This window comes from Diadema setosum, chromosome 11 (genome assembly GCF_964275005.1).
Source record: "Diadema setosum chromosome 11, eeDiaSeto1, whole genome shotgun sequence".
Classification (NCBI taxonomy): Eukaryota; Metazoa; Echinodermata; class Echinoidea; order Diadematoida; family Diadematidae; genus Diadema; species Diadema setosum.
The window spans coordinates 1,007,370-1,024,425 of NC_092695.1; the positions used below are offsets into that span (position 1 = coordinate 1,007,370).

General features: G+C 36.7%; 1 protein-coding gene across 1 annotated transcript in view; it reads left to right on the forward strand.

Moving 5' to 3' along the window:
• Positions 1-16,308, forward strand: part of LOC140234903 (uncharacterized) — an 85,615-nt gene extending 69,307 nt beyond the window's left edge. The window contains exons 8-15 of the mRNA XM_072314944.1: positions 445-609; positions 1,691-1,930; positions 7,316-7,444; positions 8,534-8,644; positions 9,148-9,327; positions 11,230-11,419; positions 12,461-12,633; positions 15,475-16,308. Coding sequence (XP_072171045.1) covers positions 445-609; positions 1,691-1,930; positions 7,316-7,444; positions 8,534-8,644; positions 9,148-9,327; positions 11,230-11,419; positions 12,461-12,633; positions 15,475-15,767 — 1,481 coding nt within the window. The 3' untranslated portion in view covers positions 15,768-16,308. The remainder of the gene's footprint in view (positions 1-444; positions 610-1,690; positions 1,931-7,315; positions 7,445-8,533; positions 8,645-9,147; positions 9,328-11,229; positions 11,420-12,460; positions 12,634-15,474) is intronic.
• The last annotated feature ends 748 nt before the right edge of the window (positions 16,309-17,056 follow it).

Here is a 17,056-nt window from a genome sequence, read left to right on the forward strand (position 1 = left end):
GATTTCTCAATTTGTTATTTTACAACTGGTTGCTGTCGACTCAGGGCCACTACTGATAAAGAAGACGTTACGAATGTTCATGTTGTGTTATGATATTGTGTTATCATCTACAATTAACTCTTTCAAGTCAGTGCGACTGATATTATGATCATTCATTTTAGTCATATTGATGACAAGCAATTGGAGAGTAGGAATCCAAACTGGTCATAATGATAATGGAAGCCATGTCTTGCTCAGCTGGTACTCATAAAAACAAAACAAAACAACAACAACAGCAGCAGCAGCAGCAGCAACAACAACAACAACAAAACTCTTACAATCAAGGAAGAAACCAACGGTGTTATGACTCTGTAATTCATATTGTTGTTTCTGTGCATGATAATGCAAACAATGCATAGGCTAGTTTTTCCCCCAATCGTTTCATTGTTTTATTGGTCGCTGCAGCTCTCGACACATGCGCAGACAAACCTTGTTTCGAAGGGGTCAGGTGTATGAATATTAGGATCGATGTCAACTCCCTGGACTATGACTCGGGAGAACCCGCCAAGCGATATGAGTGTGGTCCTTGCCCCCCTGGCTTCGAGGGTGCCGATGGTATCAACTGTGAAGGTAAGGTGGAGTGAGATGGTACCGATTACATCACCTTTACTGTAAATTGAGGGTCTGAGAGGGCATCAATGCTTTAAAGTGTGAAGACGAGAGGGTGCGAGGGTGGATGTTGGGGTACCAATGATGGTGTAATTTTTCTTTGGAGTAAATTAAGTCGATGACACGATACTAATGGAATCTTGAAAAGATGTGAGAGGATAAGAGGGTACCAGTGGTATTAACTGTGGAGGTGCGGTAGATGAGAGGGTGTCAATAGTAACAACGGACGTGAAGGGGATAAGAGCGTACCCTCCAGTGGTATCAACAGTTGTGGTAAGGGGATGACAGGGTACCACGTTATTATATCAGCTCTGGAGGTAAAGGGATGGGAGAATTCTAGTGGTATTAACTCTGGGGGTTAAAAGAGATGAGAGGGTAGCAGTGGTAACAACTTGGGAGGTACATTGTATATGGGGATAAGAACGTATATCCATAACGGTATCGACAGTTGTGGTAAGAGAATTAGAAGGTACCAATTGTGCCAATTCTGGAGGTACGGTGATGGGAGGTAGGTAACTACTGGTGTCAATCCTGGAAGCAAGGGGGTGAGAGGGTACCAGGGGCAACGAGACAAGAACGTATCCCCAATGGTATCCAATGTCGTGGTAATGGGGTGAGATGGTACCAATATTGTGTCAGCTCCGGTCCGAGGAAAGGGGATGGGGGGATACTACTGGTATCAACTCTGGGGTTGAGAGGGTACCAGAGGCAACACTTTTGTGGAGGTTATGAGATAAGAGTGTGCCACGAATGGTATCAATAGTCTTTAAATGGAGATGAGAGGGAGATAAAAAGATCAATGATTTCACTTTTATAACATATTTGATTTTCATATTACTCTAGTGAATGAATGTTTGGAGTTGAGAAATATGGTATTGATTAAAGGAAATGTTTATCATGATGTGGCTGGAAGTGACATGAAAGCAAAGTTTTATTTCATACTCATTCAATAATCATCGATACTTTTGATGTACATGCAATAATGTTTAAAACAAATTTGAATAACCGATGTCGATTGGTCAATGTTTTTATTGTTCTATAGCTAGGAATGTTGACGTCACTATCTTAGTCTTGGAGCAAGTCGGTGGCGCGCCGGTGTCTGGTGCCAGGATCCGTACCTACGATGTCCGCCAAGGCGGGGATGCTGCCCTTAACGAAGTCTTCACCCAGCTCAATGGTGTGGCGAAGATTCCTGTACCGAACGACGCCAGCATTATCGTTGTTGCCTCCAAGCCTGGTCATCCCACGACATCGACGTCATTTGATGTCCGCAATAACGAGAGTAAGTCACAATCTTAAAGGGATGGGACAGTTTTGATGGAGATGGGGCTTAAAGTTTCCAACCTTTTTTTTAATCAGATAATGAGAAACCTCTCATGATATGTGAAAGAGCTAATCTGAAGAGGAATACAAAATTTATTCGATAAAAATTGGTTTTAAAATGGCTGAGATATTCCAAACAAAGCGATCCTAATAAAAGGTGGGACCCACTTTTTATAACGATAATATGAGCGCATTAAATCAGCTAGAAAAGAATATTTATATTTCGGGAAAGGTTGATTATTTATACTTAAAAGAAAATAAAGATGCCGTTGCCCTCTTGCTTTGATTGTTGAGTTTTATTATTGAAAAAAAAAAGAATATTGAAAAAAATATGCACAATAATAAGTTATGATAAAACGTTAGTCTGATATGAAAGGAAACCGTGTTGAATGATTACCATGAGTTTATTTGAAGAATAAGAATTAATTTCTGAAGCCATGAAAAATATTTGTGCAGTTATCGACGAATAAGCGGTAAGTAAAGTTGTAACGCTGCGTCCACCACGATGTACAAATGAGGAATCTGAATATTAGTGATGAAAGATTGAAAGGGTAGCTTAGAAATATCATGCATGATGCAATGGTTTCATAACCATCGTCGTTTATGACGTACATGGGTGCCTATTACGCCGAACACTGTACTGATACTCCTTGAGGGAATTCAGTAAATCCGCAATACATCTCAGCGGGGATCATCGCTGATGGATGATTCGTAATCATCGTCAATCACCGATGATCGATCACTTCCCAGCGATGGAATCATAATCATCTATTTCATGTCCTTCTCGATGTGAATGGGTCGTTAAAAAGTGATTAATAAAGCCAGCCAGAGCCATATTCCAACAACCTGTCATATGATAGTTAGTCTCGGCATAGCTCTATGGTCTCGGATACATTTTTTCCTCCCAACATTGCCCAGTGCCACCATCATCACTACGGCGAAACGACATTGGCAGACAAACTAATCAGAACACACTTCTGATGTAGAATCAGGTGGGGTGGGGGACGTGAATAGAGTATGTAAAAGGATAGATCACAGACATTAAGGGGGAAAAGCCATGTATAGGACCGACATCACTGACAGATGAAGACGTGCGTTAGAAAGAAAGACAGACATAATTTAATTGGATAATAACACGGTCACAACACATGAACTGTTCTGGTTTACAACACCTGATCATAACAGAACGCACTGAATGTTCAAAATAATGGACGAAAGCTAAGAAGATGTGAAATTTACAGACAAACAAACAAAATGATACAGACGAAAAGAAAAAAGAGACAGGTAGACAGACAAACACAGAGGTACAAATAAAGATAGATAGATACTAGTCTATAAAATATACTGATAGAGAGACAGACAGAGTGACAGACACATCAGAACTAAGCCCATTGACATGATGACTAAAATTCGCTTTCTTAGTAATCAAACGGTAATAAGATCAATAGCTCAAGAGATCAGTCTCATAATCAATCATTCAACCAGACTTCTTTAGAATTACATGAATTTATCTTGGGTTGCCTTTCTGTTTTTATGTTATTTCATAGCCAATGATAGCAGTTCGAGCTTGTCGATGAGTTTCGTTTGCAAAAACAAAAACAAAAGCAAACCTTTTCTCTGTATGACATCCAAATTTCTCCTTTTCCTGATAGAGAGAGAGAGATGAAAAGAAAAAAAAACAATACAAAACAAAACTTGCTATTGATTAAAAAAAAAATCTTACATGCAAACGACGTGGGAAAAATCCACTGTCCTTTAAATTGCTGGAGAAGAAGGTATACAGCCAAGCAGTTGAGCATGCACGCCGAGATTTTATCACTCATGAAAGATGCATGTAAATCGGCAAGCTGTCACAACATGAGTTATCAGTGAACGAGGTTAATGACACTCGTTATAAGTGGTAATATGCAATGATAGCTAATCGGCGGATAGGTGAAGACGCAACGCCGGCTAGGGCACAGAGATAAGGTACCGAAGAATAGGAACAAAAGAAGCGCGCGCTTTTGGTGGATTACTGCTATCTTGTGAGGGACGTCTGCGTTTTTCAGTGAACACGTTCTTAAAATACTCTCTTACGACCTCAACCCCATGTTAAAAAAGTGCAAGAGCTGAAAGTTGTCTAATATGGACTGTTCCTTAATCCATGATAAGTTCCTCTTAGCTCTTGATCTCACTCTTACTAATAGAGATGGGAGTTCCGAGTTGGCATTCCATATAAGGTTTATAGAGGGAGAGAGAGCATTCCTTTCCCCTTGAGTAGCGGGAAAGTTCTGTGTTCACGATTCGAGATGTGTATCTCTCCCTCTCCCTCTCTCTCTTTCTCTATCTCTCTCTCTCTCTCCCTCTCTCTCTCTCTCTCTCTCTCTCTTGAGGTTTTCGATTTCTTGTACGGCTGTTGTGCCTGTTTGGCCTAGATTGTGGGGAATATTCTTGACTGCAATGATGCTAATGATGCTAATTTGCAGACAGAACTTTGTCTAAGTTGTACCAATTTATTATTGTTATTATTATTATTTTTATTACGAATACCATTACTGTCATTACTACTAGTAGCATTATTATCAATATTCTTATTATAACTATTGCTATTGTTATTATTACTATTATTATAATTATCATTATTATTGATATCATTGTTGTTATAATCATATTTGTTATTATCGTCATCATTGATATCGTTGCTACCAGCATCATGTAACATTAAGTTTATCATTGTGAGTCATTTTACAATCATCACAATTAAACGCCGAGAAATAAGTTGGCGGGGGGGGGGGGGACAGAGATGACGGAAGACTAAGAGAATTAGAGCGAAATAAAGAGAATAAAAGAAAAAAACGGGAGTGGTGTTGATATCAACTGACTTATTAATTTTATGAGGTTTAACTCGAAAGTGCTCTCCATTCAGGAACGATACTCTCATTAATTTCCATTTTATCTTTACCAACTCGATTCTGACAGTGTTGTGTTTATGGCACACGCAGCTCCCATTACAAAACCAGTGGATTAAATGACATGGTCACATTATTAGATACTAAAGAAGTAACATAGGCAAATTGCTGGGATGATATTTTTGCAAACATTGATTAATGTGATCCTCATAGACAGCTCATTGAGCTGAGGTATCACGCCAGTATATTACTTTACCTTGTCAACACGGTGCGCAGCAATAACTATCTGAGTTCATCTATCGGTTCTAGTAGATTTCCCCTTTTTGTTTCTGTTTCATATTATCGCAATCGAAATGATAATCACATCGTTGATACAGTAACGCTATTAATAGAAGCTAATCTGAAATATGTTTTCATCATGGCTACCCTTAAAATTTCTATAAGATTAAGTTAAAATTAAAACCCGTTTAATTCATTTAGTTTCTGTGCTCTATTTATATAGGAAAGGATGCAGCATCTCTCCAAAAGAAATGATGCTTTCACGCCAGGGTTCATGAACTAACAGTCATATGGCCGAATGCGTGCTAGCAGTCTTCGCAGTGGAATTATCAGTCTCTTCTCAGTTGTAAATTTTGAAAGATTATATTCTATTTTTGCAGTTTTTCATTTTCCATCCTTCTCGAACTTATGTTAGACTTTTGTTGCTGAAAGAGGGATTTAGCAATATCTTGAGCGGAGAAATTTATCCCTTAAGCACGCGTCGAGACAGTGGGAGTAAAGAACGCATCGTATCAGACCAGCGCAGACTGTACTTTTGACATCAATACCAACACGGGATGCGAACTTATTTTTTATCTTTTTTTATTTTATTCTATTTTATTATTATTATTATTATTATTATTATTTTTTTTTTTTTTTGGGGGGGGGGGGGCATTTTTCACGCCTGTAACTATCATGAGCAATTCATTATAAAGTACACAGCTAAATGACTCAAATTAGAACAGGCTTTTCTGACGATGAACATACTACACGTATCATTATTAGCGCAATATCCCATTTGAAAGTAAAAATTTATAAACCTCATGAGTATGATTAAGAGCAGGCAGATGACCGGGGGGGAGGGGGGGGGGGGGCATGCGAAGGATTAAAGGGAAGCATTGAACTTCTCAATTCGAGACGAAGAGGGAATTTGCAACAGCTATCCAAAGGTCCGCTGAAAAATCAAATTATAGAAGGCAACATGAATATGTTGATTGATTTAAAAAAAAAAAAAATCTTACCATGTTTTAAAGGGTTGATCTGAAGACCATGCTTTGAATTATGAAATTATTATCATACTTAAAAGAGGACTTGAAATCTGGAGTGCTTTCTAGTGCATGGTTTAAAGATAATTTTTGACAGAACAGAAATGGTTCGCCTTTGTTATTTCACTGATGACACAATTCTAGTGTCTCAAGAAATAATGACAGTGATGATGACAGACGGGATATTTTTTTTTTAATATATTTTGGTGGTAAAACATTGTAAAATGAGCACGTTATAGCTCGGGTCACTGGACTCGTATCACCACATGCACTACACTTATCACATGAGAGCATTAAAGGCATAATTTACCATTTGCGTTGAAGCAAAAACCCAGCATTTAGTGCTTTAAAATAGTTATAAAATGTGAGTTACGGATAGAAACAATTACTGTTAGAATTTGAATCCGTATAATCGATGTTACGTATTGTTGAATACACAAAATGTGAACAATAGTTATGATAAAAAATGATTCCAGACTAAACCATCTACAGTTATGGTTTATTGAGAAAAATACTCATGTGTCCTTATATTTAGGGCTTTACTGCGAAAATGTTATATGGTATAGGATGTTTTGTGATACAACAGACCTACACATAGGCATCAAAATAATGTGATATCTTGAAAACATTTCAAATCACTGCTCCCAAAGGTAAACTGGACCTTTAGAATAAGGCTGTCATTTTCCCCATCTGACTGACATCCTAACACCAACAGCTGACAAAACTCAGTCATGTCCACTCTCAACATGTTGTAACCTTTCACACCTATCAATTGTGAATTGAAGGGAAAAGTTTTAGGGGTAAATGATTTGGCTCAGGGGCACGATTGCATTGATAGGGCTCGATCCCTGACAGTTTTTAATGGTATTACTATCTCATTTGTTGTACCTTATATAGATTGACCAAACTCAACTAGTACCATTAAAAGTTTCAGTAATAACTCCACATTATGTCCGAAAAAAGGTTATAAGAATCATCCGAAATCATCAAGTTCAGAAGCCCTTCACGTGGGGATTATTGACTGAACTCTAAATCCATTCTGGCTTGTAAAGAGAGCATAATTGAGCATAATTCTTGGATGCAAAATGAGTATCAGCCATCATCTGAGTCCTACATATGATTCACTTATATGTCACCTCTTTGCTTCGTCAGATAATCTGGTAACCTTGACCCTAACGAACTACAACGATGGTGTAGTTTTCCCATACCCGCTGCCGACAACACGTACGTTCTCTTTCTCTGACCCCAACGCTGGAACCCTCGAAGTGGAAATACCTGCAGGTAAATTTAGATTTATAGACTCCTTAAATTTCTTTTTTCCCCTATTGACAGATGGGGATGGATTGAGAATTTAATTCTTACAGTTTCTTGTGTTGCCCTTTATTAGACGTGTCTTGTTAATTCACTATTGGAATGAATTGATGGATACAAGATATTAAGTCTATGATGTAAATGGCTAGAAATCGAATCAGCAAGTGTTGTGATGTTTTGTTGCTGATCAAATCTTTTAATGGTTCTTAGATGTGATTTTCATAAGTCTACCAAGCCCTGATTTTTTTTTTGTCCCTAAATTGAAACTCTGATTTATGATGATATCTGCCAAAAAGTTTTAGGATTCAAATTATTTCAGAAGATTTTGAATGTAGCATTTTCAATTCTACAAACCGACATATTGGAGCAGTTACTATAATTTTTTTTTTTTGCGTCATATTCATAGTCTCTGAGGCCGAATTATTCATTTCTGTTTCCACTCTTAAACTTTCATTGCTGTATGTAGTTACTTTTATATTCTGTTACGTTCTTTACACTATGTAAAGAATGTTCGCCTTTAGTTAGCGCAATCCGCCCGTTATGAATTTTTTGACAACTTTCTCTTCTCTGCCATTCATGCTACCTTGTTCATCGTAAATTCACATTTGTATATTGATTAACTTATACAATATATATATATATATTCATCTGTTTATTCATTCAATCTTCTATTAGCAATGTAGGCTTAAGTTTGCCAAATGTTTTACCGAGGGCACCTGCGGACTCACATGTATAACAATCACAGAGTATGTACGTAACATTAAAGAATAAAAAAGGAAAATCCATAAACATGGAAAACATGGGATGAAGAGTACAGTATCATTGAAAAGTGAGAATTTATTAGAGATTGAGATTATGTAAATCAAATATCATGTAAACACTAATATAAAAAAAAAAACAACACGCCGTACGCACAAGAAAGGCAACATAAAAGATGCTCTTTAATACCCAATTATTCTTGAAAATCTGATTTAATGCGTCATCTGACCTATGACTTCCTCTTCCTGTTCTGTTCAACATCATTTCTCCTCACTGTGATCGTCTTTCTATCTTTCACAGGTGGTCTGAACATGACACAGGGACCTGTCTCTATCGACGTCCTCACCGTCGACCTGTCCGAACCGGACAATTCCAAGAGCGTACCGGAATTGAACGTTCACACAGGGGACGGTAAGACACTATACTAAAGTAGTGCCGCGCGGTGATCGGTGTTCGCAATACCAAGATGAAGCAGAATAAGATGAAGATGGGAAAAGAAGAAAGAGAAGGAGAAGAAAAGACGATGAAAAAGACGATGCATATAAATGAAAACGGAAAATATTAAGTAGATGCTAAAGAAGAGAAAAATTGGGACCACTAATCCGTAGTAGCAAAAGTCCTGTAAAGTTGCGGAAGATCGATTTCACCCAATGCTGATTCATGTATCATTAAATATCAGCACGCTAATTTTCTGGTGATCTATAACAGCAATTATGTCGAGAACCAGCTTTTAGTAAATGAATATTCGTTTTCCTTTTGTCTGTCTGCTTTAAGAGCATAAATATTCTTTCAATATCCCCCTCATTTAAATATATATATTTTTTTTAACTTTCATGCAATAATCTATTTTATTCTCCTGTGTGTTAATGAGAGACATTCATTTTCGACACTCTCCCCTCGTTTTACCTTACCAGGCGAAGCAGCCGATAAACTAGCCGCATTGGCAGTGGCCGAGATTGCTGTCACGGAGCCAGGGTCCAATTCAAAGGTTGATCTCACCGAAGCGGCCACTATTCGCATTCCTGTATCAGAACGATTCGCCTCAGTCCAAGTCGGCGACGAGGTGCCTGCCTGGTACTTCGACGAGGCCATCGGTTAGTGCCTTGAACCTTGAACCCTGAAGAAGGCTGGAAAAGTACCTACAAGGATTGATCAAATAAAATCTCGATTAGAATTTCCTTTCTCGACAGATGGGTTAAGGTTTGAGCTTGAATCTAGGGGGAAAAAAGAAAAGTAAAAACCAGGGAGAGACTTATGATGAGAAAGAAGAAGAGAAAGTCACACAATAAAATTGTTTAACAATTCAAATGATTCAAAGCCATCAGTAATTGGTAGGTCATCTAGATTGACGTTATTAAGATACCTTAAGATGTATATTGTTTGTTGCTTTTTTGCATCAGCTTCTTATATCACTCACATTGCATTGGTAGTATAGTTTTGGTTTAAATGGGATTCAGATTATAAAGCACATAATTTACGAAAATTAAGCACGAAAGAGCATACAATTCTTGGAGGATTTAAAATTTATTTGATGAAACACTTGTTTGGCAATGACTGAGAGATCCAAAACAAAGCGATCCTAATAGAAAAAAGTGGACCAATCTTTTATTAGGACCATTCTGTGTTGCTGTGCTTTTGTCACATTTACTTTCAACTTTGTTAAAAGCGCATCAAATACATATCTGGACATATCTCAATTTAGTGTGAAATTAAACAACAACTTAGAAATATCAATTCAGTACTCATCGTGATAGTAATTACTATAGATTTCACTAAACGCTGTTTTCTAATTCCTATAGACATCACCATTACTAGATGGGGAGCATATTCATCCCTGCAAAATGATTAAAATTGTCTTTTTTGAGGTCAGATTTCTTTTCCTCAAAAGAATTGAAGAGCGTCACTGAATAATCAAGATTTCCAAAAATGAAGCTTTGTAAGATTCTATTTTTTTTTATGACACGCTTATTTGCAGTTTATCGATAATTCAATTCAATTCAATGCAATTCAGTTCAATTCAATTCAATTCACTTTTTTTTTCGTCATCATAATCAAACGTTGAGGGCTTGTGTTCGTCAGTTTTCTCATTCGTTGTTAAACATTAATCCGTTTATGACGCTTTAGTCATGACGGAGTTTCAATTCATTTAGCTCTAGTGCTTTCAGAACCAGGTTAACCTGTGTCAACACTGCGGGGAATTAGAGCGTCTCAGAGACTAGGGGTTAAACTGAGAATAAGAGACATTAGGAGGTGTAAAATAGTGAACAATGAGGTCGTTCTCTTTAAATAGCAATCCATTAAGGACAGAGTTAGGGTGTGTCTCTCAATTCACCGCCAACCTTTCCGGCCTTCATGACCACACCCCATTCCTGCTCCCCTCTCCCCCGTCACATTACATGGCTACATTGTGGGATTGCTCTTTACCCACACGCTTGGGCAGGTGTTTTTACAGGAAAATGTGCTCGTCCTCAATGGGATAACCTTTGTTAGAGAGAAAAATATATTTACGTAAACAAAGTTTTAAGCAAAGATTTTTATATTGATTACACTGTGTGAGTTTTAGAGCCAACGACACAACTGAAGAAAAATGTATTGTTCTTTTCTGTCGTTTTAGTTCCAGTATTTTTTTAATCCATATCCTTGGTACAAAATTTATCCCAGCGCAATTTAGTCATTACCCATTCTATTCAACATAGAATTATAGCTATTGCTTAATAACTCATATGAAAAATGAACAAAGGAATTCCACTGGGATTCGAACCCGAGACCTCTGGATTGCTAGACCGGTGCTCTTATCGACTAAGCTATGGAAATTGCATTGAGGTGTTCGTCCCATAAGGGTTGGTAATTGGATACAATACAAATGTTGACGATTTCGAGTACTCGCGAAGAGTAAAACTCTGCAAAACCTGCAAATTTGGCGACTTTAACGAACGTCCCATTATCGTATTCATTTTGTTTGTTGTTGTTGTTCTCCAAATACCTTTATCTCACAGGTCTTTGGGTACAGAGTGGAACGGGAACGATCGAGGAGGCCTCTGATGGCAGCGGGCTTGTCTGGGTCTACCAGACCGAACATTTCACATGGTGGGCGGCCGCCTTTCCATGGCCTGTTACACAGATAGTCACCATACACACATGCTTTACTGAAGATTGTTCCACCGTTGCCCCCAACACAAGCGTTGTGTAAGTATCTTTGATAATATATTTAAACATCCATATAGTATAGATTCAATGCATAATACAGCATAAACATTCATGCCCTTGAACAGTTTTCAGTGCACTTTTCCTATATGTGAATGGTAAAATGAGCGACTTACGCCTTACTTGGACTAGGTATGAGTTTGATGTATTTGTTGCTATCTACCAATTAAAGTAAATTTGCAGAACAATTTAGAATATTGAGATTTTTATCTTTTTGGCTGTCTCGAGTTTTCGTTTAGAGCAAAGTAAAATCTAGTGCATTAAAGGGTGTGTACAGTTCTGGTTGAGGTGAGGGTGTAGCTTTTAACGTTTTGCGAGATATTCAGTAACCACTCTATGAGATGTCAAAGAGCATGCAATTCTAAGGGGTATCAAAAGTTTCTTTGATGAAAATCGGTTTTGAAATGGCTGAGATATCCAAAAACAAGGTGAAACAAAGAGATCCTAATAAACGGCGTGGCCTGTCGCCTTTTATTATTATCACTTTTTTGGATATCTCAGTCATTTGGAAACCAATTTTCATCGAATAAACGTTGAATCCTTCTTAAAATTTCATGCTCTTTCATATTTCAAAAGAGGAATAAGAGGAATGATCAAAACATGAATCCCCACCTCAACTAGTACTGTTCAGTCCCTGTAAATGCTATTATTACCAACAAATATCCAGATACCACTATTGATGACTATTATTATTATCATTATTATTATTATTATTATTATTATTATTATTATTATTATTATTATTATTATTATTATTATTATTATTATTATTATTCTTATTATTATTATTATTATTATTATTATTATTATTATTATTATTATCATCATTATTATTACTATTATTATTATTATTATTATTATTATTATTATTATTATTATTGTTATTGTTATTATTATTATCATCATTGTTATTATTACTGTTATTATCATTATTGTTATTATTATTATTATCATTATCATTATTATTGTTATCATCATCATCATCATCACCATCATTCAAATCATGTATATTTTCCTTTCCAGGGTCTGGGGAGTAAATTTCTACTACCAGCTTCATCTGACTACATCAGAGGATGGATCAGCGCTGGCCATCATGCAGACATTAACTAGGATGCGTATCATTCACGCATGCAGTGGCGAGTTCGCTGACTACGACATCACCGAAGACGTTACAGACATCGTCTTCAAAGTCCCAGGTAAAGTCGTCTTCCATCAAAACCTTCCTTCGTTGATGTTTGGACGGCCAAACTTCCCTGCTGGAGAGAACACAGTGTTCCACAGTGTGAAATCTCTTCACACTGTTAAATTCGAGCGTTTCAGGGTGAACATAATGTGAGTCATCAATTCACAGTGTGAAATACAGCATTACTATGTGCACACTCTGTGAAAACCACATGCACACCACAGTGTAAAATCGTCTTCACACTGTTAAATTCAAGCGTTTTCACATATAGTCGACTATGTGAACACACTGTGAACACACTGTGAGACACTGTGCTCTTTCCAGTAGGGAATTTGAAGGGATCCATGGTATATTATTGTTCCAGGTGATGATTCAGCCTTTAACTTTTGCAAAATACTAAGAAACAACTTTCATGAAATGTTAAAGAGCATATAATTCTAAGAGGAATCGAAAGTTTACTCGATTAAAATTGGTTTTGAAATGGCCTAGATATCCAAAAAACAAAGTAAAACAAAGCGATCCTAATGGAAGCTAGGTCCCACCTTTTATCAAGATTGCTTTACTTTGGATGTCTCAGTCATTTCAAAACCAATATTCATCAAATAAACTCTGAATTCGCTTAAAATATGCTCTTTCATATTTCTTAAAACAAAACAAAACAAAACAAAACGAACACCCCCCCCCCCCAAACGTTAACAATCTGTTGTTCCATCTCAACCGAAACTGAACCAGCCATTTAAACGGAAGAAGCCAGTTTGGGGTTCCACTTTGCAGAAAAATGTTTTTTAAATTTACTGAGATAATGATGTGAAATGTAATGATTATTCAGATAATCCTTGACAGTCGTGCTTGCAAGCAGAACCACCTGACAGCGAAGGTGGATTTTGGCAATATCGATAGAAAAAAAAAAATAGATATTCAATGCAAAATAATGAAATTGATGCTTTCCCAAATGTTAATTGACGGATCATTCTGGTCACCTGGTCTACGCAAATTCATCATTTGTTTAAACATGATTGACGAAGTCCATCACCGTGACGGCTTGTTACGTCGAGCAAGCCTATGCATAATGTCACTTTGTAAACGAATGAAATGCCTTACCAACTAGGAAAAAACAAACAAACATACAAAGGTCATTCGTACCAATGTGTACATGAGCTGAACTCCGAACTGCCCAGTATGTTTGGAAAAAAAAACCCTACAAAATATATTGTATTATATATATATATATATATATATATATATATATATATATATAGAGAGAGAGAGAGAGAGAGAGAGAGAGATTTAGCAGCGCAAGAAAGAAGAATACAGCTGCTTTTTTGTTGTTGTTCATATTAATTTAATTGTCAACATGGACCTGATATTGAATGAAACTCAAATAAAGAATATCATTAAAAAAATGTATATAATTAAAGAACGTAAGCATCTCTTATATATGTTATCGGTGCCTCGGCTGGTGCACATGGGGAAGAAGTGTAAAAGGAGAATAATACAATGAAAATAAAATAACTGATTTAATGTTTGAAATTAAACCTGAATTGAAATGATTTTTTCCAAGCAGGAAAGATGTGGAAGATAGTCAACGCTCGAACATGATACACACGCAAACGAAGAAATTTTAAACAAAATCCAGCTTTGCGTACATGCCTAGCTATCTTCGGCTCTATCATTGTTTATAGTTATTTCTATCATCTATACAGAAGTTTACATGGCTAGTCAGTTAGGTACTAGATTGCACAGCACACTAAATTTTGTCCGTAAGCATGCACATTGATCATCCATTGCACTGCTGCTTGATTGGGGTGGGGGTACTAAGAATTGTTAGTAGATGTTGTACAATAATAACATCGGAGTCATGGATCGAACATCATATATTTTTATGCTTTCATTTCATCTTCTTGTATCGCTCAACTTGTACACAGAGGTACACTCACATTTTCTACATACATCCCTTTGTTGAAGTGACTAAAATAAAACTCATCGACGTAGAGTAGCTGCAGATAATCCGAGCTTCAACCCCTCACACAGATAATATTAACTGCTGCCCTCTTCTGTCCCTCATTGTATGTCAGTGTTCATCCGTCACAGAATGAGGTGGCGAATGATGATGCTCCACAGATACAAATGACGTTGTTCAACATTGTCTTTTTTTTTTATCACGCGCTGGTCCTCAGTACCACGTTAGAAATAATACAGCATCGCAGCATCTTCTGTTTTCTTAAAAGTTGAATTGCAGCAGAATAATATAATATAGAAAACCGAAATACTGGACAGAATCTGCTAACGCTGCACAGTTTGCATTTCGTACGATTATCAGGACTACCGCATTGTTCAACATTAATCTTTTGAATACTTATATATGTAACCATGATTTGCTTGAATACTATGTCTTCACTTTTTTTTTAACTTAGATTGCTTTCTCTCAATAAGCTAATGATAAAACATGACATGAAGTAGCAACAGTCTAGAATATTTTCAATTTCAAATTTCAATTTTATTTTTTTATTTCTCTATCGAAAATACATAAAGCATAAAAAATGTGGGAATACATAATGTCTAGCTTGAATATACAAGAAAAAATAAAGACATAAAACACAGCTGTGTCAGTTTCAATCAAAGGAAAAGAATGACAAAGCCCGGTGTTGGAAAGTATTGGAAAGATTAATAAAAGACATGTACCAGCAATAATTCCTACTTGTGATGTACCGTTTCATTTCATTTCATTTCATTTGAGCTGCAGCCAGCTGCAGTGCCCCTTTGTTGATTTATTTTTTACCCAGAATGTTTCTATTTTCCAAAGATTACAGTATTATTTTCTGAAACTCGTAAGTCGCTTGCTTCGTCATTACAGATACCGCGAACCAGGGCTGCCAAGATCCCGGAGATATTCAGAACGGTGTGCGACGCGGTACTGGCGGTTTCATTTTCGGTGCCGAAGTCACGTACTACTGCAACCCAGATTACGCCCTCCACGGCAGCTCGCGTCGAGTATGCATGCCATGTGGTGACTGGAGCGGTTATCAACCTTACTGTGAGCTCGAGGAGTATATTTCATCGTCGGTTTCATCGTCCTCCCCGGGAGAGAACACTTCGCCCAACAAGCTGTTCACTGAGGAACCATTTGAGGGTTCGGGCGACCTTTAAGACCAGTCATTATTCCTAACAAAAAATTATTTTTGCAGGCAGCGGCTTATACAGCACTTGCTACGTGTTTCTGATAAACTATCTAGTGTGTCTAACTCTAACAGAATCTAATGAATATTCATGATCTTCTGACAAAGGTTACATGTGATTAATAAAAGCGTATAAAATTGACCATCATGCGAAATGCTGCCTGTCCTACCGGCTCAATAAATAGCAGACATAGTGGCTATATATTTGATTTACTTATGGTTTTAGTTTTGTATATGACCCATTATCAACTGATGATAACTATTCATGAACATACATTGACAGATTAAATACTTCATGATTTCCGTTTTTATGTTTCATCAAATTTGATATATATTGCTTTTACAACGTTATTGTCCTCAAATCGAATTTACTTAGTTTTTCAAAGGATAATCATGTGATAAACATATCGAAGAGATTGGTGACGAGACTTGTTCTTCTTGTCAGCCAAAATTAAGTTGAATTTCGTCTTCCATTCTTTCATGAACTTGACCGCCATTACACATTATTTATTAAGATGATGCACATATAAAAACAATAAATGAAATCTTAGACTACTATAGTAGTTGGCAATATCTACTAGTAAAAAAAAAAAGTAGTCCCATACAATAGAATTATATTCTTGTTTGATTAAAACATAATCCTCTTGCTAAATTTTTTTCTGTTCCTCTTGGCTCTTTGAGGCCTTGTGTTGACACCTGAAGAGCTCTGACCTTTATCATTATTTATTATCTGTTATCGGGCGCTGTTTATTTGGGAGAATATGTTGATTGAAGTGCTAAAATAGAAACATTCGTGCGATTTATTAGCATAATTGTTTCATATTAATGTCAAACATCGAGCTCTAAGTTAGAGATGGAATGGCCACAAACTCGCGAGGAAATTAATCTAATTTACGCCAGTATTGACAATTTTACTGCCGAAAGAAGACAATTTAGATGCTATTCCGTATCATGTACATAGTGTGACGTAACCATCGTGCCTTTCAGAATTTTACTCGATATCATTTTCTGACGTCAAATGACTCGTTTTAAGTGCAAAACTTGTTGTAGAGCCTTCTAAAATGTAGTTGATTAATGCTAGTGCTGTCTTGTATGTGTAGAAAAGAATGTTCTGGACAGAGGACGGAAAAAATGCTACAAAGAAGTGTTTCTACAGCACTATTCAGCTTCGACCTAGATGAGATCGTGACAGCATTTTTACTTAATAAATTAAGCATTCAAATTCTTTCTTTCTTTTTTTTTTTTCTTGTCATCAGTTAT